The sequence below is a fragment of the Otolemur garnettii genome, unplaced genomic scaffold (assembly GCF_000181295.1).
Source record: "Otolemur garnettii isolate 467f Iridium unplaced genomic scaffold, OtoGar3 scaffold00025, whole genome shotgun sequence".
NCBI lineage: Eukaryota > Metazoa > Chordata > Mammalia > Primates > Galagidae > Otolemur > Otolemur garnettii.
Window position 1 is genome coordinate 12,490,410 of NW_003852420.1, and position 24,294 is coordinate 12,514,703.

The following is a 24,294-nucleotide window of genomic DNA, read 5'->3' on the forward strand; positions in this document are numbered from 1 at the left end:
GAGCCTCTAGTCTGATTCTTAACCAGTTAATAGAGCGTCCCTTGTGAAAAAATCCAGGCACTTAGCAAGAATTTCTAGCCTAGAAATTCCCAAGGGATTAGCTTTGGAGCTAGGAATGACAGATTACAAAACTCAAATGTCCTAGGTAGTTTTCTCAAAGTGAATTACTAATAAATATTGTGTTAGAATATCCAAACACCAACTCCTACTCTAGACCATGTTTCTGATACTGTACTGGGCCAACAATGCAAGTTTCAGTGTCTAAGAATCCTCCAGGCAGAAGCCTATGTGATGATTCTAGGTATGAAACTGGGCTCACTTTGGGAAGGACAAAGGGTTATTTTCCTAAAGATGCTTTACTCAGGTATAAAAAGTTTCTTGGAATAGCCTATGGGTAAGGCAGAACAGCTCTCAAAATTTGACAAGAAACTTCTACATCATAGGCAGTGGGGGACAAGAAGCAGAGGGGCCTGAAGGTACCACTCAATATATAAGGAGTCTCTGAAAAACTAACATCTGGTAGTAACTTTCTTTTTCAGTCTTTACTGTTCTAGTTATGTATCTTCAACTTCATTGTTTACATGTAATGTTCACTCGAGAAGTCCTAGGTAAATGAGAATTGTTTAAGACAGGGGTCCTCAAACTTTTTAAACAAGGGGCCAGTTCACTGTCCCTCAGACCGTTGGAGGGCCAGACTGTGGGCCCTGGGACAAATCAGCTGCTAAGTGGGACAGGCAGCAGTGGCAAAAACACCCAGCGGGCCGGATAAATGTCTTAGGTGGGCTGCATGTGGCCCGCGGGCCATAGTTTGAGGACGCCTGCTTTAAGGGTTGTGTATTACCCTCTGGTCCTATCAGGCAGCAGTGAGACAAGGAACATGAGAGGCAGCTTCATCTACAGCAGTCATAACAAGTTGACAAGGTGACATGAGAGGCAGCTTCATCTCTAGGAGCCACACCAAAGTGACAATGTGAAATGCAGAGGTATAAGCAATGACCAAAGAAAGTGGCCTAAATCTGAGAAGCAATTTCTATTCCAGTTCAAACAAGGGCAGGGTGGCTTCCCAACACAGAAGGAGAAAGCTTTTAAGTCTCAGAGATGAGCCTGTTTAGGGTCAGCAACAGGAATTTGAGTTTTAGCACATGTTTTTTAAGTCATTAGAATATGGAAATTGAGACAGCCTTAATTCAGGATGTCAAATTCTGCTTATAGTTCTAAACTTGTAATTAAAACTGAGAAGCTCTTTGTTAAGTACATCATGTTCCTGCTCCAGGAGGAGTCACTGCTAAATCCTCATCAGAGCGTGTGGGCCATGAATAACTTGAAAGCTGTTGGAAGCTTTTGGAAGACTCCCCCTCTCCCCCTTCCCAAACTGCTCCCGCCTCATCTTTGCCCTCATGGAAGCACGCCTATTTAAAGTTGTGGTGGCACTGCTTAACCAATACCGTGTACCGAGACCGTCCTTGTGTCATGTTCCAGGGAAGGATGAAATGCAGTTCCCTGGCTCCTAAGATGTCTCTGGATTCTGAAAGCTGAATCCCAGCTGGCTGAAAGTGGTAGCTACATTCCCACCAGTAAAAAGAAACACTCCTAAAGACCCTATATAAAACATGTACTTTTAGATGTCTAAAAACGAGTTGAAGAAACTGGTTCTTCCTAAGACTCTAGCCTGAAGTCCACCTGCCATCTGTGCCACTGCCTGTTTTATCTCCTCCTGTGACACGTTAGTGAGCTAACCTTTGTGCTTCCCAAACTACAGACCCCCCACCGCCCCCTGCCTATCACCACTGCTCCATGGTGCCTGTTACCACTTCCCTTCAAGATCTATGTGTGATGTTAGTTCTCTGTGCAGAAAGGGCTTGGTAAGTGGTTACCAGAGGTGGGAACGGGAAGAAACTGTATAGAGACATGAAGGTTCTTGTTGGGGTGAGCAATATGTTATAAAACTAAAAGAGCAATGCCAAAGAGTATAAAGTTTCTTTTTTGAGGAGATGAAATGTTCTAAATTGATGATGGTTGAACGTATCCATAAATATACTAAAAACCAATATATTATAAACTTTGGGTGAAATATATGGCATGTGAATTATATCTCAAGGTTGTTAGAAGATGTTCTAAAACAATTTGTGATGATGGGTATATAACTCTGTAAATTCACCATAAATCGTTGTATTCTATATTTAAAATGGTAGAATTATATGTTCTATTAATTATACCTCAGTAAATTTAGGGGAAAAAACCATTTGAAAGTGTAACTAGCAGCTTGAAAGAGGCTCAACAAATGGCCTTCGGATTTGCTTTAGCATAGGACAATATCTGCTAAGGCTAAGGTCCGTCCTTCCTTCCCCCTGGATGGTCAACCTGCACTTACCTCTGTTGGTCACCAAATCTTTCCTCAGTACCATACTCTCTGCTTCTCAGATGCTCTCCCCTCTTGGTCTCCTCCTGTCTCACCCATGGGCACTTCCTCTTCAGTGTGCCTGGCAGTGGCTGGGGGGCCTGGAACCCTGCTCTTGGCCCACTCTTCTCTAATGACTTCCACATGGCTCCAGATACCAACTTTATACTGGATACAACTATGTGGATATCATCTTATTCTCCTTCATATATACAATCACCAATTCCTGCTAAATTCTACCTCCAAAATGGTTTTCACTTTATTGCTTCCTCTTCAACAGGCCTGTATCATCTGTGACCTGCTACTGTAACAGCCCCCAATTGGCCCCTCTAAATACATGCTGCATAGGATGACCTGAGCAATCAATATGCAAATGTGGCCACACTATTCCTTGTGTTTAACACCTCTTTTTTGGTTAAGCAGGCCTGGGCCAGGTTTGAACCCACCACGCCTGGGTGCATGGGGCTGGCGCCCTAACCACTGGGCACAGGTGCCCAGCCAGGTTTAATACCTTTTGATGGTATCCCTAGAGAATTAATCAAAATCCTTTAGTTGGCTGGGCACAGTGGCTCACGCCTGTAATCCTAGCACTCTGGTAGGCTGAGGTAGACAGACTGGTTGAATTCAGGAGTTTGGGACCAGCCTGACCAAGAGCAAGACCCTATCTTTAAAAATAGCCAGCTGTTGTGGCAAGTGTAGCTGTAATCCCAGCTACTTGGGAGGCCAATGCAAAAAGATCGTTTGTTCCCAAGAGTTTGAGGTTACTGTGAGCTATGACACTACGGCACTCTACCAAGTGGCAAAAGACTGTCTCAAAAGAAAAAAAAAATTAAAAAAACCCCAACAAACCCTTGGTTGAAATGAAAGCTGACAGACACTATAAGGTGGCTCAATCAGCATCCCACTCCCACTCCTAAGTGTGACTGTCTTTTTTTTTGAGACAGAGTCCTCCTTTGTCACCCTTGGTAGTGTACTATCACATTATAGCTCACAGCAACCTCAAATTCCTGGGCTTAAGCGATTCTCTTGCCTCTGTGCTGAGAGGCACAGCGATGTGGCGACACTGCTTAACCAATACAGTGTAAGGAGACCGTCCTTGTCTCATGTTCCAGGGAAGGAAGCTAGGATTCCCAAGTAGCTAGGACTACAGGCACCTGCCACAATGCCTGGCTGTTTTTAGAGATGAGGTCTTGCTCAGGTGAGCTCAGGTGATTCACCTACCTCGGCCTCCCAAGTGCTGGGATTACAGGGATGAGTCACTGCACCTGTAAGCTTGACTTTCCTACTAGAGTGCAATGATTTTCAACCTGTGTACTTCCTGTACTGGTGTGCCATGAGAGGATCTTAGGTGTGCTGTCAACATTTTTAAAGATCATTAATTAAGTTATTTCCAAATTAAAACTCTTTTTATTTTGATCAACACAATTTAAGTGTGTTGTGGAAGTTTAACTATAGGTTCAAGTGTGTTGTGAGATTAAAAAAAGTTGAAAAGCACAGCTACAGAGGCTGGGAAATGAAAAGCTAAATTTCCTAGACTCCTTTGCAGTTCAGTTCTTCACAAGATCTAGCTTTTTTTCTAGCAGATGCTCTCATACAAGACTGGGGTAGAAGTAAGCAATGTGAGATGGCAACTGTGTTAGAAACCTAGTGTTTGGGCATGATAGCAGAAGTGTTCAGTTGTTCCATAGCACCTCCGAGGTTTCACTGTGACAGTCATATAACGCAGCTGCACACTCCTATAGCTGCTCTGTTCCTTGCTGAGCAGCACCTAGATTGGTTCACTAGCCCTTCCACAGGATTTGTAAGCTATCCAATTTCTTATAATAAACCCCCTTCTGCTTAAAAGAGTGGAATAAAGTAGACTGGTCTGCAACCAAGAACCCCAATGGACACACACGACATTCAATGCCTTCCAAGATCAAATCTTATGTCAAACCTTTTAACCTGACTGGATGTTTCTAGTCTCTGTGACTTTACTCATGTTACTCCTCTGCTTTGAAGTTTCCACCCATCTTTCTTCTCCTGAACTCTGACTCACCCTTCAATTCTGAGCTCTACTGGATTACCAGGTTGGGCTGAATGTTTTTTCTCTGAACTCTACAGAACCCGGTTCCCTCCTCTGCACAGACAGGACATTGTAGGGAATGTTCTACTTACCTGTGTTATACCAGGGACCAGATCTTATCACTGTAACCTTTAAGCACACAGCAGGTACTCAAAAAATGTTGGCTGAGTTTAATTAACTGTGAAGTCTAAGTCTTCTTTAAACCCTGCTTTCTAACTCACGGTTAACCACAGGTTTTTCCCTGCTTTTCTACCCTCACTGAGTTCATAAGACCCGCGATTTAATTCTCTTCCCCTAAACTCTCATTCCAGCTATTAATAACTTGCTAACAACCATCAAGGCATTATAGGATGCCCTACTGTAAGCTCCAACTAAGCATGGTCAAGGGTGAAGGCCTGTTTCTATTGTGCTTTACCACAAATAGCCTCCCGTCTTACTGGCTTATCAACCTTAACATCCAACTAATTTTTGTCTGTTTTCACTTTCAATGTGGGAAGAGGGGCAGTGCAGTGGCTCATGCCTGTAGCCCTAACACTTTGGGAGGCTGAGGCAGGAGGATCACTTGGGCCAAGAATTCGAGACCAGCCTGAGCAACATAACAAGACCTCATCTCTACAAAAATTAGCCAGGTTGGTAGTAGGAGCCTGTAGTCCCAGCTATTCAGGAAGCTGAAGCAGGAGGATTGCTTAAGCCCAGGAGTTTAAGGCTGCCATGATGATGCCACTATACTATAGCTTGGGGACAGAGCAAGACCCTATCTTGAAAAACAGAAACAAATAATGTAGGAAGGGGCTAAGCTGGTTATGGTGGCAGGTGATTACTAACTCAAAAGCCATTCTTCCCATTTCTTCTTTCTTCCTTGCCATCAGAACTACAGTTTTTTTTGGACATTGGCTTGGCAGGTGACAATTCCCCAGCCTCAGAGGGATAAATCATATTAATTTTCAGTGCCCTTGCCAGTAGCTGGAGAGAGGGTATAAGCATTTGATCCAATCCTAGCCTGCTGCTGGCCCCGAAGGGCACTGTGTTGGAGAGGCTTCTGTGAAAGATCTTGCTCTCTAGTAAAGAAAAAAGCACTGACAGAAATGCTCCTCTTCTGTGCTGGATGCTGTGTTTACAAGGAATGCTTGGAACTGTTGCAGCAATCTTATGACCCTGAGACATTGCTGACAGGCTGAGGATATCTGAATAGGAAGATGGAAGAATCTGGGTTCTCAATGATGTCACTGAGTCATGATATCAGGCAACCCTAGAACTGGCCTAAATTGGCCTCCATATTATATGAGAAAAATAAACTTTCTTATCTAGATAAATTTTAGATGAGTATTTTCTGACTTGCAGCTGGACACAGTTTACTGCACTCTTCTGTGTAAGATTCAAGTCAACTTGTTCCATCCAACTTCATCATGATTTCTGGCATAAGTCCTAGGAATTCCTCTGATTACTAACTACCCTCTACATTTTCCTCATCTACTATAGCAATTATTTGTCTAATCAGGGTCCTTTTCCTTCCAACTACAAACATGTGACTATCACTGTTAAACATGTATATAGGAACTTCAACAAACCCACTCCAGTGAGAACCTCTGGACACGAGGCATTTCTGAAATCCATCTAATAGCCCATTTTGGTGGGCTACAACCTCCTGTTCTTCCATCTTTTACCTTTTCTTATATTGCTATTTCACTTTCTTTTTTTTTTTTTTGAGACAGAGCCTCAAGCTGTCCCCCTGGGTAGAGTTCCATGGCATTACAGTTCACAGCAACCTCCAACTCCTGGGCTCAAGTGAGTCTCCTGCCTCCGCCTCCCAAGTAGCTGGGACCATAGGCGCCTGCCACAACGCCCGGCTATTTTTTGGTTGCAGCCGTCATTGTTGTTTGGCGGGTCCAGGCTGGGGATTCGAACCCGCCACCTTAGGTGTACGTGGCTGGCGCCTTAGCCAGTTGAGCTAGGCGCCGAGCCGCTATTTCACTTTCTTAAGAGCTCCAATTCCTCGATCCCTCCACCTCTTCCTAGTATGCCAGTATGTTTCTAACACTTCTTTTCTCTACAGAAACTGAGTCGTTGGCTCACTACTTGAAGTAGCAACTGGTCTCTCCTGTCTACACACCACATGTTCTGAACATTATCACCAATTCCAGGGTGTGGCTGGATAAAATCACACAACTGAGGTTGTACACCCATCAGTGACTTCCCATTGAAGGTGGGTAGCCCTCTGTGCAACTAGACATACTCTTTTCCTCTTCAGTGTCCTGTGTCATGATTCTCAAAAGCAGTTCCAAACATCACAGTCTCACCTCCTTCTTTCAGCAGATAACCAGGACTTTACTTAATAGGAAAAACAGATGAGTTCCCCCAACTTGCTTTACCCATACTTTTAAATCCTCTCTATCTCTTCTATCCCCTCCTTTACCATTAATCTCAGAGGATGAAATGTACCTTCTTACATTCACACTAACTTCTCCAACAGTATTTTTTCCCCCTTGTGGTAAAATATATCATAAAATTTACAATTTCACACATTATCCCCGCTTTTGGCAATACGGTCTCTGTTACCTGGGCTAGAGTACTATGGCATCACCATAGCTCCCTGCAACTTCTAACTCCTGGGCTTAAGCAATCCTCTTGTCTCATCCTCCCAAGTAACTGGGACTACAGACATGCATGACCATACCTGGTTAACTTTTTTATTTTTATAGAAATTGGGTCTTGCTCTTGATCAGGCTAATCTCAAATTCCTGGCCTCAAGAAATTCTGCTTCAGCCTCCAAATGTGCTAGGATTATAGGTGTGAGCCACTGTACCTAGCCAATTTTAAGTGTACAGTTTTAGCCAATTTTAGGTGTACAGTTCTATAGCACTGGATACATTCACACTGTTGTGCAACCATTACTACCATCCATCTCCAGAACTTTTTCATCTTTGCCAATTGAAATGCCATATCCATTAAACACTAATTTCTTGGTTCGGCGCCTGTGGCTCAAGTGGCTAAGGCGCCAGCCACATACACCTAAGGTGGCAGGTTCGAATCCAGCCTGGGCCTGCCAAACAACAATGATGGCTGCAACCAAAAAAATTGCCAGGCATTGTGGTGGGCGCCTGTGGTCCCAGCTACTTGGGAGGCTGAGGCAGGAGACTCGCTTGAGCCCAGGAGTTGGAGGTTGCTATGAGCTGTGATGCCACAGCACTCTACCCAGGGGGATAGCTTGAAGCTCTGTCTCAAAAAAACAAAAACAAAACACTAATTTCTCATATTCCTTCCTCCTCTTGGTCCCTGGCAACCACTATTCTACTTTCCGTCTCTATAAATTTGACTACGCTATGTATGTATATATGCTCTATATTCTATGTGTAGAATCACACATCATGTTTACCTTTTTGTGACTGGCTTATTTTACTTAGTGTAATTATCTTCTGGATTCTTCTATGTTGCAGCATGTGTCAGCATGTGCTTCCTTTTAAAGGCTGAATAACATTCCATTGTATGTATATGTCACATTTTATTTATCCATTCATCTGTCAATGGACACTTGGGTTGCTCCTATCTTCTGGCTACTGTGAACAATGCTGCTATTAAAACCTGTGAGCAAATTCCAGCAGTAAGGGTCTCCTTATACAGCCTGCATCAGAAGTCAGGCTTGCTTTTGCTAGCTTTCTCTCTGCTTTCTGTTCAAACTCTTTCTACGCGCTCCTTCCCCATAGCCTGTAAACCATACTCAACTCTTTCAGGTCACCTCTATAAAATTCTCTAAATCGTCCAATAAAAACCAAATAAATCCCCAACCTTTATAGCAGCACAATTCACAATCACAGAGATATGGAAACAACTCAAGTATCCACCAATACACAAATGGATTAATAAAATAAACAGCAATCTAGTATCTTTTTGGACAACGTGGAGGGAGCTGAAAACCGTTCTTCTAAGAGAAACACCACAAGAATGGAGAAATGAAACACATGTACTCAATGCCAAATTGAAACTAACTGATCAACCCTTAAGTACACCTACGGAAGTAAATCTTAATGAAAATAAAGCTGGAAGGGAAGGAGGGGATGGGTAAATGGACACCTATCAGGTAAAGTGCACACTATCTGGGTAAAGGGCACATTGACACATATGACTTTGACTCAATCTGCATAAAAACAAAGGATGTAAACAAAATATCTGTATTCGCTAAATCCTGAAATTAAAAAAAGTCCTGCTCCCAATGTCAGCCCTTTCCTCAGGCTGCAGACTTGACTAACCATACTTACCTGGTGTCAGATAGGCTTGTCCTATTCATTTGTTTTCTCTCTCTCTCTCTCTCTCTCTCTCTCTCTCTCGCCCACACACACACACACACACACACACACACTCATCCCCCCGCCCCCTCAGGCCTCCCATGTAGCTGGGAATATAGGTGTGTGCTACCATGCCTGGCTAATTTTTGTTGTTGTTGTTTTTTTTTTTTTTACAGTTTTTGGCCGGGGCTGGGTTTGAACCTGCTACCTCTAGCATATGGGGCCAGTGCCCTACTCCTTTGAGCCACAGGCACCGCCCCTAATTTTTGTATTTTTCAGAGAGAAGATCTTGCTAAGTCGCAGGCTGGTCTTGGACTCTTGGCCTCCAGATATCCTCCTGCTTCAGCCTCACCAAAGACTGGGATTACAGGTTTGGGAATCACCTCCCAAGTATCTGGGATTATAAGCACGAGCCACCATGTCTAGCTTATTTTTACTATTGAGGGCAAGGACTGGTTTTGTTTATAGTTATTTAAATCAGTTCAATAAAGGATTCACTGACTCTTACAGAAAAAAAATATTTAGATTACGATTTCTACATGGGAAAGCTTTGGGAATAACGACATGTTAAAAATCAGACTCCTCACGGAAAAAACTGGAATGGCAAATACTCCTCCTAATGCACAGCTGGGAAGCAGCCAACAGACAGCAGTCAATGTTTATTTGGGGAAGATAATGTGACAAGCACCAGTTCCTTACATTGATGAATGAAGCATTGATGTAATCAGAATCTGGAACTCCTTCAACTGGTGTCAGGTGGACTCTAGAGTGGTCATCTAGGAAAAAATCCAATAATTAATATTTCAATAAAATCCAATTTTATTTCTTAGTTTTCCTGATGTAACCAAGATAGGTGATGCATCTGTGCCTATGTGTACAAAGACACACATATATAAAGAAATCATACTTTAACACTATTTGTAACAGCAAAGATTTGGAACACCTCAACTATCATTAGGAGACTAAATAAAAATATATCCACAATATGAAATACTAAGTAGTTGATAAAAAGGAAAGTGTTTCTTGACAGATAAACTACAATACTACTAAAATAAAAATGTCAGAGCACATGTATATCAACAATATAAAAAAAATTAATATATATACATATACCCCTCACCCATATATATGTACACATAAGATGACAGAAGTATCTGTACATACTCAGTGTAGTGACTGCTATAAGTTTTTGGTCCTATACTTCACTAAAAAAAATTGGAATGACATCTTTGATATTTGTTCATTTATTGATAAATTATGCACATGTACCAATATATTATACACTCTAAAATATAAAATTTTTAAAGGATGAATTAAAAAAATATAAAAGTAAAATGAAGTTCTGGCTGGGTGCAGTGGCTCACACCTTAAATTTAGCATTCTAGGAGGCTGAGGCAGGAAGATCACTTGAGCTGAGGAGCTGGAGAACAGCCTGAGCAAGAGACTCTGTCTCTACTAATGAACACTACAAAAAACCATTACCACCACAACCTACTTCCTGGCTGGTCCTAGAGCAACTGTTCTCTCTGGCCTGCTAGCAACTTTAGGCCAGGTACCACCTAGTTCCAAAGGTGGTCCCCCATCCTCACAGAGTCAATTAACCACCTAATTGACCTAAGTCTCTTTCAGCCCAAAGGTTTGACCCTATTCTTATTACCACCTGACCAACTGCAAGATTCTTTCTACCCTCAGAAAATCTGGCAAGAGATGCAATTTCAGGTTACATCCCAAGAAATACTATGAACACTCACAAGGCAAGATGTTAACATATCGATTTTTTTCCTTGTTTTCCTCCTTGGAGGCAGCCTCACAGGTGGCCTGGATAGGACAAGCAGGGAGAGCCTGAAAGATTAAGAGAAATTAGATGAGTTATTAGCAGGTAAAAAGACCAAATATGCAAACTCCTGTACCAAACCCTGACCTGCCAGCAAATTCTACCTTTTCTGGGGGGGGGGGGGGACATGGGTCCAGGTGAATACTTGCAGCCTAACACAGAGAATGCACTTCTCCCCTATGCAGCCACAAGGTCCTTAGAGTTCAACAAGAATACCCAGGAGGCAGAATGCCTTTCCTGTTACTATAAGCACAGCATGCTGTTTTTATAATTACTGCAAGGTTAGGAGCCTATTCAATGCCTGTCAAAATGGACCACCCATGTAAATTAGAGTGGGGACATAACTGATGAAATGGCCCATTTATCTTCAAGCTAACCACCCCAGAAAAATAATATACATCTCAGAGCGAACCAGATGAATCTTCTGGTCAGTGAGGGATGGTGTTATGCAGCTCTAGATGGTCAGCTGAATTTAATCCTCCTTAGGCGTCTAATAAGGGGGCAAGGTGTCCCAGCCTCTAGCATCATATGGCAAAAAAGCAAGGACTGGTGGGTGAGCAGGAGGGCATTTACATGGATGTTGCAGTTAGGAAGAAGATTTGGGTGAGATGACATTAAGTTGTGGCACTTTGGAATAGAAGTAAATTAGTTCGTGTGGGTAGGTATGTGGACAAGCATAACATGGTTTGACACGAGATAGTCTGGGCAACTTGAGCAGATCTGTTATCTCATATGTGGCACAAAACATGCATTCCACAAATGCGTTGTATGAGAGTGGGAAGCTAAGTTTTTTTACTTGAGCTGTTCTCCTTTTACATGTTCCATTTATTCAAAACTAAGAAAGTGAAAAGGAAAACATCTTAAAATTCTAACACTTATTTCAAATAAGTGATATGGAAATTCATTTTATAAGCCTTAAAAATATTCATACTTTTTGACCTCATAACTCCACTCTGAATCTACCCTAAGGAAATGAAAATCTCTATGTTCAAATTAATTACTTCATTATTATTTAGAAAGACCCCAAATTGAGGACAACCTTAGTATTCAGCAGTAGAACAGGTAAGTAAATTATGGTTTATATATTACTTTTCACTCATTCTGTCAATAAATAACATTGTATACCTATTAGGCACCAGGCTAGGTACAGAGCAAAGAGTGGTAAGTCAAACATATACATTGTTCCTGCCCTCATGGGTAATACCAACTTGTGGGTGAGAAGCAGACATTAAACAGATAAAACAAATAAGTAAATAATTACATATCACAACAAATGCAATGAAAGAACAGAATGCTAGATGATGCTAAAGATGAAGTCTCAGAAAGAGCCAAATTTAGATGAAGAAGGATAAGTGTGGAAGACAGTATTCCAGCCACAGAGAACAGCATCTGTGATAACTCAGAGGCAGAAGGTTTAGCTGTGTAAGAAACCAAAAGGTCAATGAGGGAAGGTGTCATTGAGCCTGAAGGTGAGGCTGGGGGGTGGGGGTGGCATAAGGAAGTGGGAGCAGATGAGCTTGAGAAAGTCAGATAGTTCACTTCCATGTAGTTTGTTGAGAAGGGAGTTTGGATTTATTTTAAGTCCATGAGGAAACCACTGAGATTTTTTTTTTTGTAGAGACAGAGTCTCACTTTATCACCCTTGGTAGAGTGCTGTGGCATCACAGCTCATAGCAACCTCCAACTCCTGGGCTCAGGCAATTCTCTTGCCTCAGCCTCCCAAGTAGCTGGGACTACAGGCACCCACCACAACGCCCAGCTATTTTTTCTGTTGTTGTAGTTTGGCCGGAGCCGGGTTTGAACTCACCACCCTCGGTATATGGGGCTGGCTCCCTACCTACTGAGCCACAGGCACTGCCCACCACTGAGATTTTGTATGTGCAATCCATTTTACTATTAAGGAATCACTCTAGTTATTGTGTGGAAAATGGATCGGAGGGAGGCAAGAACAGAAGTATAGAATAGAAGCATGGCTAGATGATGGTACTAGGAAATGGATCCATCTGAGATATATACTAGAATCAGAATTACTAAATTTGAAGATTGAATGAAGGGAAGGTGGATTGAGAAGAGAAAGAGATTAGGAATGGAGAATGATTCTCAGGTTTCTGGCTTTGATGATGATGATAAATTAAATAAAGGAAAGGCCAGCCCAAAGTGAACCAGTTTTGCCAGATGGAAGAGCTTTAAGAAGGAAGCAAATATATTTCTTGGGAACTAGCATATAGTGGTAGGACAAATTAAAGTGAAAGACCCAAACAAGGGGAAGTGGGTCTTACAGTCCATCCACTATCACCTACTCAAGAGATTTTCCTCCCAGCTCTCGGGAGGCCAAGGTGAGTGGAGTGCCTGAGCTCACAGGTTTGAGACCAGCCTGAGTCAGAGCAAGACCTTGTTTCCAAAAAATAGCTGGGTGTTGTGGTGGGTGCCTGTAGTCCCAGCAACTTGGGAGTCTGAAGCAAGAAGATCACTTGAACTCAAGAGTTTTAGGTTGCTGTGAGCTAAGATGCCACGACACTCTACCAAGGGTGACCAGGTGAGAGACTGTCCAAAAAAAAAAAAAAAGAGAGAGAGAGATTTTTTTTCAGAGTTACCCTGGGGGTTCCACACATTATTTTACTAAGAGAGGCGATTCCCTTTGTCACTATGTTATGAACATAAAGAGGAGAAAAAGTTTCCTGGGTTGGGCTCTCTGCACACAGAACAGAGGTCATACTTAAGATTCAATTTCCCAATTCACCCGCTATTTGTCTTCTCCTCCCTCACATAGGCTGGATTTCCCCAGTTTCCCCCCTATTCCAGTACAGGGTAGGATGAGACACCAGGCTTTGAAGCCCTCATGACCAATCCAGAGGTAGTACTTTTCCTATACAGCCTTTCTCTAAAATGATGTAGAACAGAGGTAGTACCAAGACAAAGTTGTAAACAGTCTTTAATACAGAAAGGTCAGGAAGGACAATGACTGCCACCTAATAGTCCTATCAGCATTTTTTGTTCCTTCAAGTCATAATAAAGAAAACTAGGTTTCTGGGTGAGTTAAAGCTCTTAAAAGTTAAGTTAGAAACAGGAGCCTTTGTTTAACAAGAGAAAAGAAAGGGTTTGCCCTGAGGAACATAGGGCTAGATGCAAAGGTTCACACTGAAGAGCCCCAGTCAGAGGTGAAAACTAGGGGAACTCAAGCCTTTAGTTTCCACTCTGAAAAGCAGCTCACAGAGCTAGGAAGGAGCAGATGAACTAGAAGCCTGAAGGATGTTACTCTCTCTGGAAACACTAGGTGGCATCAAAACCATTTTATCACTTGCTCAAGTCTTAACGGGAACCAAGGCTGAGTAGTAATTTTTAAAAATATGCTAGTTTTAAAAAATCTTTCATATTTGTTTATATTTATTTTGTAAAAGCATCCATCATTCAATTTAACTTAGAAGTTCTCTTTGGGCCCCTGGTCCTCATATTTTCTTCCTTCCATTTTTACAGATAAACTTGGAATTTTATGTTTGTCGTTACTTTGCTTTCATTTATTTGTACCCCATATATTTTGCATTCTTAAATAATACATTATTGCTCAGTTTATATTTTGATAAAAATCAAAACTGTGATAAAATGGTGAACTGCTTTTTTTTTTTTTGCTCAACCTTATATTCTTAAGATTCATCCAGGTTGCTTACTCATTTCAGCTACTTTGTAGGGCTCTATTTTGAGATATCAAAATTTAGTTATCCATTCTACTACTGATGAATATTTGGGTTGTTTACAGCCAACAGTCCTACTCTGAGCACAAATTTATGTGTGTTTCTCCTGTACATGTGCAAGAATTGTGGGGTATGAGGATTTAACTTTACTAGACAAGGCCAAATTATGTTTCAAAGAAGCTGTCTCAGTTTATACTTCTACCAACATACAGTATTCCAGTTGTTCTGTATCCTCATCTATATTTGATACTGTCAGATTTTACATGTACTAAATATAATTTTAATTTACATTTCTCTGATTATTAGAGGTTCATCATCTTCCTACAGTTTTCTGGTCAAAGGCTTTCCTCTTCTGTGAAGTACCTAGTCAAATGTTTTCCCTGTTGTTCTACTGAATTATTTATTTTCTTATAAATCTGTAAGAATTCTTCACATAATCTAAATACTTGTCCTTTACCAGTTACCTATGTTATAAATATCTTTTACCAAGTTTATGGTCTACCCTTTCATTTTCTTTACAGTTACCAATTTATGAACAGAATCTTTGAATTTTCCTGTAGCCAAATTCATTAATCTCAGCCTTAAGAAATCCTTTCTTACCGTGAGATCATATTTTACTATATCATTGTCTCTACATTTTATTATTTTGTCCTTTAAATTTCAGTGTTTTTACCAACTAGAACTGATTTGTGTTTGGTATGAGACAAGCATTCAATTTCATGTACTCCCACAGGGTTGCCCAATGGTCCCAAGCACTATTTCTTATAAAGACCATCTTTTCCCCACCCAAACTACAACAGCAATTCTGTCGATAGGTTTCCACTTACATATGGATCTGCTTCTGGGCTCTCTATTTTATCCCAATGGTCAACCTGTCTATACCAGAGCCAATACAAAACTGTCTTAAATTACTAAAATTTTATAATCTCTTTATATCTGGTAAGGCAGGTCTCCTCACCTTGTTCTTCTTCTTCAGGAATGTCTTGGCTATTCTTGATCTTTTCTCCTCCATATAAATTTTAGAATCAGCTTGTCAAGTTCCACAAAAAACCTGTTGGGATTTTTATTGGAATTGCATTGAATCTACATATCACTTTGGGGAGAATTGACATCTTTACAATACTGAGTCTCCTAATTCATTGATCCTATCTCTTCACTAATTTAAACTATTTTCCTTTTTCAAACATTTGTATAATTTTCTCTAAATATTTTAAAAATATTTATCCCTAGGTACTTTATATTCTGAATGCTACCATAAATGGCATCTTTTACAAGGTATTATTAGATTTTCCATTTGTGGCCTTGTATAGAAATGCATTAAATTTTTATACTATGTTTGCATCTAGCAACCTTGCTAAAATAACTTTTTAATTCTAATAATTTATCTGATTAGTCTCTGGGTTTTCCTGAAGACAATATTTTCCTATGTGAAAAATTCCTATTTTGTCTCTTCCTTTGCAATCCTTATCCCTTTCATTTCTTTCCTTGCCTCACTGAACTGCCTTGACCTCTAGTATAGGACTGAATCTCATTCATTTTTAAGTTTGAATCCCCTTTCTCTCACCTTATAGTCACTGGTGGCTGAAACACTGCAGGTATAGGAAATTTGCTACTTTCCAAGGTAGTTCTTAGAACATTTCTGTTTAAAAGGATCCAACATCTGGATACACAATTTCTTTTGTATTTTACTTATACTAAGTAGTGTAAAACAAAGATGTCAGCAGGAGCCTTCTGGGTCCCTTGCAAAGCTTGAGCCCCCAACTCTTTGGATTGTGCAATTTTGAAGCTCTTGCCACAGTTCCTGTTAATTCCCAAAGGACTTGGGCTCTGATTCATTTATTTTGAGACAACTCATCAATGCAGAGGCTCTTTCATTTCTGCCTCAACTCAGGTACCACACTCAGGCCCATCACCAGATTATATACATATGCACACATATCTTCTCCACCTGACAATCCAAGAATTAACTGTGTTATTAAAGATGTGAGGTTCTGAGGAAGGAGGTCCCATCTCACAATGCACGGATTCTGCTGTCTTACTGTCTCCACCTTTCCCCTGTCTTCTCTCTCTCTCCTATGCCTTTCCTCTTAGTAGCTAACCAAACTGTATCTCCTCCATCCCACATTTTTAACCTTGAGCATGCTTTAGGACCTCAGTGACTGTCTTTTCCAAGTGTTTCATTTAATAAATTTAATGGTTCCTCCAAAGACAAATGCTGATAAGTAAAAAAGTTCCAGCTTGTTATGAGGATGAAAGCCACAGCCTGAAACTTGCCATCATGGTGGGCATTCACAGACATGCTACAAAGTCTCCTTTCAGCCAAACATCTGAAAACAGTTGTCATAGCCTCTGCCTTCTGTTTGTTCAGCTGTTCACCCCCATGGTCTACTTTCTCTCCAGAAGAACATCCCATTTGGTGATATCCCTTTTCACAGCCACCTGACCACAAGACTCCTGGCACAGTTCAAATTAGGCTTCTTTACTCTAGATGAGTGATTTTCAACCAGTATGCCATGAGAGGATCTTAGGTGTATTGAGAAAAAAACAATTTTTTTTTTTTTTGGTAGAGACAGACAAAAACAGACTTTTTTTTTTGCCCTCAGTAGAGTGCTGTGGCATCACACTGCTCACAGCAACCTCCAACTCTTGGGCTTAGGCAATTCTCCTGCCTCTGCCTCCTGAGCAGCTGGGACTATAGGGCCTGCCACAATGCCCAGCCATTTTTTTTTCCATCGCAGTTTGGCTGGGGCCAGGCTTAAAACTGCCACCCACATTATATGGGGCTGGCACCCTACCCACTGAGCCACAGGTGCCGCCCCATACTGCAAAAAATTTTAAAGATCATTAGTTAATAATTAAATTATTTTTGAAGTAAGTCCAAAGCACAGTCGGTTTTTGTTTTCTTTTTTTTTAGAGACAGAGTCTCATTGTGTCGCCCTTGGTAGAGTGCCATGGCATCACAGTTCATACCAACCTCCAGCTCTTGGGCTTCGGCAATTCTCTTGCCTCAGCCTCCTGAGTAGCTGGGACTACAGGTGCCCACCACAATGCCTGGCTATTTTTTATTGCAGTTTGGCTGCAGCTGGGTTCGAACCCACCACCCTCGGTATATGAGGCCGGCGCTCTACTCACTGAGCCACAGGTGCCACCCTGGCATATAATATATATTTATTTTTTTACCCTTTTTTTGATTAACATAATTGGAGTGTGCCACAGAAGTTTAACTATAGGTGTAAATATGCTGTGAGATAAAAAAGGCTGAAAACACTGCTCTAGATGCTATATATCCATTAAAGCATATTAGGGTGCCTTAGATTGTTTTTCATATTTTAAGAAAGAAAAAACCCTCTGCTTTAAAAAATATTTTAAAAATGCTTATTGTGGCCGGGCGTGGTAGCTCATGCCTGTAATCCTAGCCCTCTGCAAGGCCGAGGTGGATGGATTGCTTGAGCTCACGAGTTCGAGACCACCCTGAGCAAAAGTGAGACCTGGTCTCTACTAAAAATAGAAAAACTGAGGCAAGATGATTGCTTGAGCCCAAGAGTCAGAGGTTGCTTTAAGCTATGACGCCATGGCACTCTATCCAGGGCGACAGCTTGAGATTCTGTCTCAAAAAAAAAAAAAAGCTTATTGTAAAACAAAGTCAGTTCAGTAGGAAGAAGATTCCTAGAATGTCTCTATCTTCCACCTTCTTAGTATGGCACTGTTCATAGTTCACAATATTCCTCCAGACTTTCAAAAAAAAGTATTAACACAAATCATTTTATCATAAGGACATTTGCATTAGATTTATCACAGTTCAATTTACAATTGTCAAGATGTGGAAATAAGCTAAACGCTCACCAACTGAGGAATGGATTAACAAACTGTGGTATACATATACCATATGTATTATTATTTGGCCATAAAAAGATGGAGACTTTACATCTTTTATATTAACCTAGATGGAGGTGAAGCACATTCTTCTTAGCTAAGTATCATAAGAATGGAAAAGCAAGTATCCCATGTACTCATACTAAATGAAGCCCGTAGATGATCTAATATGTGCTCACATAAAAGAAAAGCCCAATTCAATTCAAGGTGGGGGGAAGAGAAGAAGAGGGAGGCAGATTGGTGTGTTCCTACTGAATATGCACAAGGTAAGGATATACGGCACATTTCTTGGGTGTAGGACACAACTACAAGAAGGACTCTACCTAACAAATGCAAATGTTGTAACCTAGTTGTTTGTACCCTCACATTAACCTGAAATAAAAAATATACATATATGAAAAAATAAGGCTAAGAAAAACAAACAAAAGATAGTATTAACACACCCAAACACACCTAGATATACACTGATTTTTAAAAACAAAAATGTGATTATATCATCTATATTCTCTGCCATATTTTACTCATATAACAATATTGATTGGGAGATCTATGTAAACACATTTCTTTTAATGGCAGTATAGGATTTCATAGTGGATGTAAGAAATTGTTTAGTTATTCTATTTAATAAATACATGTTTGCTTTTTACTTTCTTTGCTATTATGAATAATGCTATAATGAAAACCCTTATACAAATACATACTTATGTATAAGGGTTTTTCTGTTAGAGTCCCAGAAGCTAGGTCAGCTAGTGTAAGCATTTAAATTTTGATTAATATTGACAAATCAGCCTTCTAATGCTATACCAATTTTAACCCCCCCATCTGTGTATAACAGTATCTGTTTCCCTATATTTTTGCCCACATTTAATATCAATCTTTTAAAATTTTCAAGTCCGATAGGTCCAAAATAATGTTTAGCTTTAATATATACTTCCCTGATTACTAAATATGTTGATCTTTTCTGTGTTTATAGACTATTTGTATTTCTTCCGAAACTGTCAATTTTTCTAGTAGATTGTTTACCTTTTCTTCACAGGTTAACAGAAGCTCTTTAAATAGTATAGAAAATGTTTTCTTTACCTCTCCAAATAGGTTCTCTCCTGTGGCCACTTTTTTAATGGCATTATTTGTCACAGAGATACTTAACATTTTAACATATGTATTATCTACGAATCTTTTCCATTCTGATGTGTGACTCTTATAGTTAGCTTAGAAAGGCCTTCCCCATATGATGACTATAAAAATATACTCTGATAGTAGACACAAATTAGTGTGTTTTCCCTATGTGCCATTCCTCTTGTTCTCTCTCAGGGATTAGTGATCCAAGTCATATGAACTCAAAGGATATCAGAGTGGTATGTGCGCACACGGGGCCAATTCAGATTCTCTTTCTCAGGATTTTGAAAACTAGGAAGCAGCAGATCCTTCCCTAGGAGGGTCCCAGAGCCACCACAGCAGGACCTGCTCTGCCCAACACTTGGTATTCCAACTCATCTTTTGATTCTAACTAGGTTCCCCAGTGTCTTCCTAAATGAATAGTTCTATTTATTTTTTGTTTAATTTAGTTGAATTGACTTCTCTTGTTAACTTCGAACCTTAAATGACGTAGCAGTTAGTATCAGAGTAGGCTGTAAGTGAGAGACTGTTGGGGGAATTGTGGGTGATATGAGCTTGTTGCTAGGTTTAGATGGAAGGAAAGACTGATAACCAATTTCCAGGATGGGAAAAAGCAAGTCACTCACAATTCACAGCTGTACAATTGCTATTTTATTTATTCATTGTATCTGGAATGTATTCTAGCTGGTGGTAAAGGGGTGGGGGTGTCCCAATTAAATAAAAGATGAGAAATGTTGCAACCAAGAAGTAGAATTACTTCTGAACTATAGTAAGTAACAAAACAAGAAAAAGCCCAGCTCCAACATTAAATGGTTACCTTCAAATGATAGCACAAACCTCAGGGCTCTTCTATGACTATGTATGTATTTTGCTAAACCAACTGTCACAATTTGAGGATTTTGCAGGTTACTGAATTTCAATGCTGGTAGAATTCACCTCTTTTCTGGGGTGTTCATGTGAAAGATAAGGCTTTAAGTGAGACATCTGAAATGATTATGAAAGGAAACTGAATACTTGGAGAAAGCTAACTTTCAAAATCTCTATAATGCTCCCTATAGCATCTTGCTTTCATGATGAAAACTGCCCCACCATCTAGGTCTCACTGTTTATGGATGATCAGGATGCAAGCATAACACAATCTGGAGACTAAGATACATAAAAAAGCTAGAAAAGCTTATTTAGTTAGGGTATGATCAAAAGAACTTGTACAGGCAGTAACAACTCAGGCAACTGGCTACAGTTCTAAGGCTGGGTTAGGGTGGCTAGTGGAAACCTGGACTGAATGCTGGATTCATAGGTTATAATGAAAAGCTAGATCTTGGCACAAAGTAGGGGAGATCAGAGTGGCATATGGGCTCAAAGGCTCAACTTTTCCACTGTTAACTTCAGTATATCCTTGACAGAATCCACAAAATATACTTTGCTGGAGGGTGTGCCCTAGTGAGAGAAGTGCTAGAATCTTTCAGAAGTGCTTTCTTGATTGTCTTCTGCAGAGTGAGATGCTAGTGGAAGGGATTAGCTTCAAAATGGGTTCTTGATCTTAAGAGGTAGAAGGAGTGTCAGAGGCTACTATCATTAGGACTCCCAAGTTTATGGCTGCAATTCACTACGAAGCTCCCAATAATGAAAATGGAAGGTTGCTAGCCCAGGTCAGTTTAGGCGGCCTACTAAAGACTACAAGCTAGCGAAAGAGCCCCTCTCAGGGGTCATTTCATAGACCCAAAACTCTTTAATAAGGCAAAGGTAAGGCACCACCAAGGAAGAACCCTGCCATAGCACCTGAATGTCCATGTATATGTATAACCATAACTTCCTTCTTCATCTTCCTGAGAATCTACAGACATTTACTATGGTAACTGTGAACTGGGTAAAGGGAAATGCATCTTTTGAAGAATATCACTGATAGGATTCTATGGGGCTTTGATATATTTGTAGAAAGGCTAAAAAGGAGAATAATAATGAAAAACCTTAGGATATGGAGATAAGACTTTTAGCATAGTATTGGGATCTAAAGTAGAGACTGTAAGCCTGACCATGAGGTACTAGGTACCCAATGTACTTCAACTCCTTATCATATACTAGATATTAAATGATCCAATAAGCCATAAATTTAAATATACACAGCAGAATTCCACCAACTTGAAGTGATGTGTATAAAATGCCTACCACACAGCCCACTCTCTCAATAGATACCTCTGACTGCCTGTTGATACCAAAAGTTGACTGAAAAAAAAAGTCCAGCCTGATATACAAATGGCTTGGTGAGACCTGCTGTCCCAGGCTGGAAGTAGACTGCTGTTAAGTAGGGGTAACCTACTTAACCAATGGCCCTGAATGAGGACAAAAGAGAAATCCTCTTAGTGAATAAAACTTCAAGTTATCACATTATCTTACTGGAGGCTCCCCAGTCCCTGGGTAGTGGATAACTGGAGCAAAACAGGAAACATTTATGCACCACGTGAGTGCTCACTGGACAGTATTCGCTGTAAAGAACCCCAGGAGATGGGTCAGCTCTTTCCCTCACTACCCCAACATTGCCCAATGAGCTCATAAACACGGTGACCATGGTGGCAGAGCAAATGGCTCTCACCACAATATCTACCTGAATCTGTGTCATGCCTCCAGGTCACCACCACCATTCAGGGATTCGCTCGAATGCCTTATCATGGGATCTCAGAGAATATTCCTTTCAAACAAAACTGAGGGCAATGGGATCACAGACTCCTTTACCCAGAAACAATTGGTATTGCAGATTATGGAAAAGTACAATGCCTATCACAGACCTAGGTATAGTGCTGAGGATGGGGTGCTACCTTGTATGTGATAAATGTTCTTGATCAATAAATATTAAACAAGCATTAAAAATGGTGTTGTTTTTCCAGCAGCCAGAAAAAAGGGTCCAAAGTATTCTATTAACTTTTACCTGGTAAATGGTCTCCTGCTTCAACTCTTTTTTCTCCTTTCCATATAGTAGTGATGTTCTCAAAATGTAAATCTGACCACATAACTCTCCACTTCTCTAAGCCCTTTAGTCACAGAGCAGTTACCTACCCCTTAACTATTCTTCCTTCATCAGAGCGTCTCCTCTTTAGGGTTGTCCACCTATTCCCTGCACAATCCAGGAATAACTTGGATTGGTCCCAGTTAGCCATGGTAACCTTATTTCTCCTTTGCTTGTGATAAGGGAAGTCTCCAGAAGCTTTTGGGGAAATATTCCTAATAAAAGGAAGACATAATTATCCTTTTCCCACTGCATCTTGTTAGAGCTTAATGTGATGCCTAGAACTGGAGCAGCGATTGTGGCATCATGAGAAGAAACAGCCTCCAAGACAAGCTGACAATGGCTTAGTGGAAAGGTATGAAGGAAACCGACAGCTTAGCAATAATGAATTAACCAACTCTGGAATTGCTCCTCTATGTTCTTCTTCTTTTTTTTTTTTTGCAGTTTTTGGCTAGGGTTGGGTTGGAACCCACCACCTCCAGCATATGGGGCTGGAGCCCTACTCCTTGAGCCACAGGTGCTGCCCTCCTTTATGTTCTGAAGTCCACTCCCCTCTTTTTTTTCACTGTATAACAACACATTTTATTATAAAAACAAATGTTCAATATTTTATACATTGTGTTTTCTTCAGAAAGTAGAGCAGGGGCTCACCTATTTCCATAACAGTTCAACTTTATGGATTGAAAACAGCTGAGCTTTCAGATGAAGCTGATTTCCACTTGATTGCAGAATTCAAGATTTCTCAGATATTAATATGGAGTCAAAAGCAGTAGATAAAACTTTGCAAATTGCTTGTGCCTGTTCCAGGCTGTTGCACTGATAAACCCACAGGCTGTATTCTTCATTGCTTGCATGTGTGGTCTTCAGAGCCAATAAGCTTTTTCCTGCCCCCAGACCATCATCGTAACACACCATCCGGATGGTTAAATATAGAGCATGCCTATGCAAGACATCATACTGATCTGATGTTGATACTTTTATACCATACTTGGAAACTCCCATAATAAATTCTTCTTCCAGAGGAGCAAAGGCAACTTTCCGTCTTGCTGGGCAACATCGATGTAATTTATCAGGTCTAGTGGCCCTTCCAGACCTTTATCTTCAGACAGTTTCAGCTTCTCAATGGCACCCACATATTTTATTCGAAATTCTGCACAGGTATCCAAATTGTTGTTGCTTTGTCCCGAGCTTTTGGTAGAATCGGTATCAAGGCTGGCCACAGTACTGGATTGTGAAAGACCCCCAAGGCTAGAATCTAGCAGGCATCCTCAAATTACAGCCACATGCGGCCCACCTAGGACATTTATCTGGCTGCCGGGTGTTTTTGCCACTGCTGCCTGTCTTGCTTAGCAGCCGACTTGTCCTGTGGCCCGCAGTCCGGCCCTCCAATGGTCTGAGGGACAGTGAACTGGCCCCCTGTTTAAAAAGTTTGAGGACTCCTGATCTACAGACTTGCTCTTGGTACTGATCTCACTACTTTGGGAACTGCTACTACTGTTGTCGCTTTTTGCCTATCCGAAACATTTTTCACCATACCTTGTTTCAGAAAAGATCCTGACAGAATTGAACGCTATTTTCTTTTCTTCAAAGATTCCACAGATAGCAGTACTGCACAGAGAGCTTCTTTTCATTCTGACATGATCAATTCTTTTCAGAGCAACAATGTACCTCGTGGCCACGGACCCATCCCTGGGGCCACCTGCTCTTTGTGGGGAGTTGGAGAGCCCCAGCCTCCAGTGCCCAGGCACCTAGCCCAGTCCCTTACTCCCCACTCCCCTCTTTCTGATCATTACCATTTTAAATCAATCTGCCAGCACTTCTGATATTTTTTTTGTGACTCACTCTGTTGCCCTGGGTAGTAGTGCTGTGGTGTTATCATAGTTCACAGCAACTTCAATCTCTTCTCCTGGGTACCTAGGACTATAGGCACCCACCACCATGCCTGGCTAGTTTATCTATTTTTAGTAGAAATGGAGGGCTCGGCTCGGCGCCTATAGCTCAACCGGCTAAGGCGCCAGCCACATACACCTAAGGTGGC

General features: G+C 40.9%; 1 protein-coding gene and 1 pseudogene across 2 annotated transcripts in view; both read right to left on the minus strand.

The window, feature by feature from the left end:
- Positions 1–24,294, minus strand: part of PTPRA (protein tyrosine phosphatase, receptor type A) — a 69,028-nt gene that overhangs the window by 20,505 nt on the left and 24,229 nt on the right. For both annotated transcript variants that reach the window (XM_003788058.3, XM_023512153.1), the window contains 4 exons: positions 10,495–10,585; positions 9,443–9,519; positions 2,910–2,924; positions 2,581–2,597 (listed from right to left, as the gene is read on the minus strand). In XM_003788058.3, coding sequence (XP_003788106.1) covers positions 2,581–2,597; positions 2,910–2,924; positions 9,443–9,519; positions 10,495–10,585 — 200 coding nt within the window. The remainder of the gene's footprint in view (positions 1–2,580; positions 2,598–2,909; positions 2,925–9,442; positions 9,520–10,494; positions 10,586–24,294) is intronic.
- LOC105886821 lies at positions 22,898–24,092 on the minus strand (annotated as a pseudogene).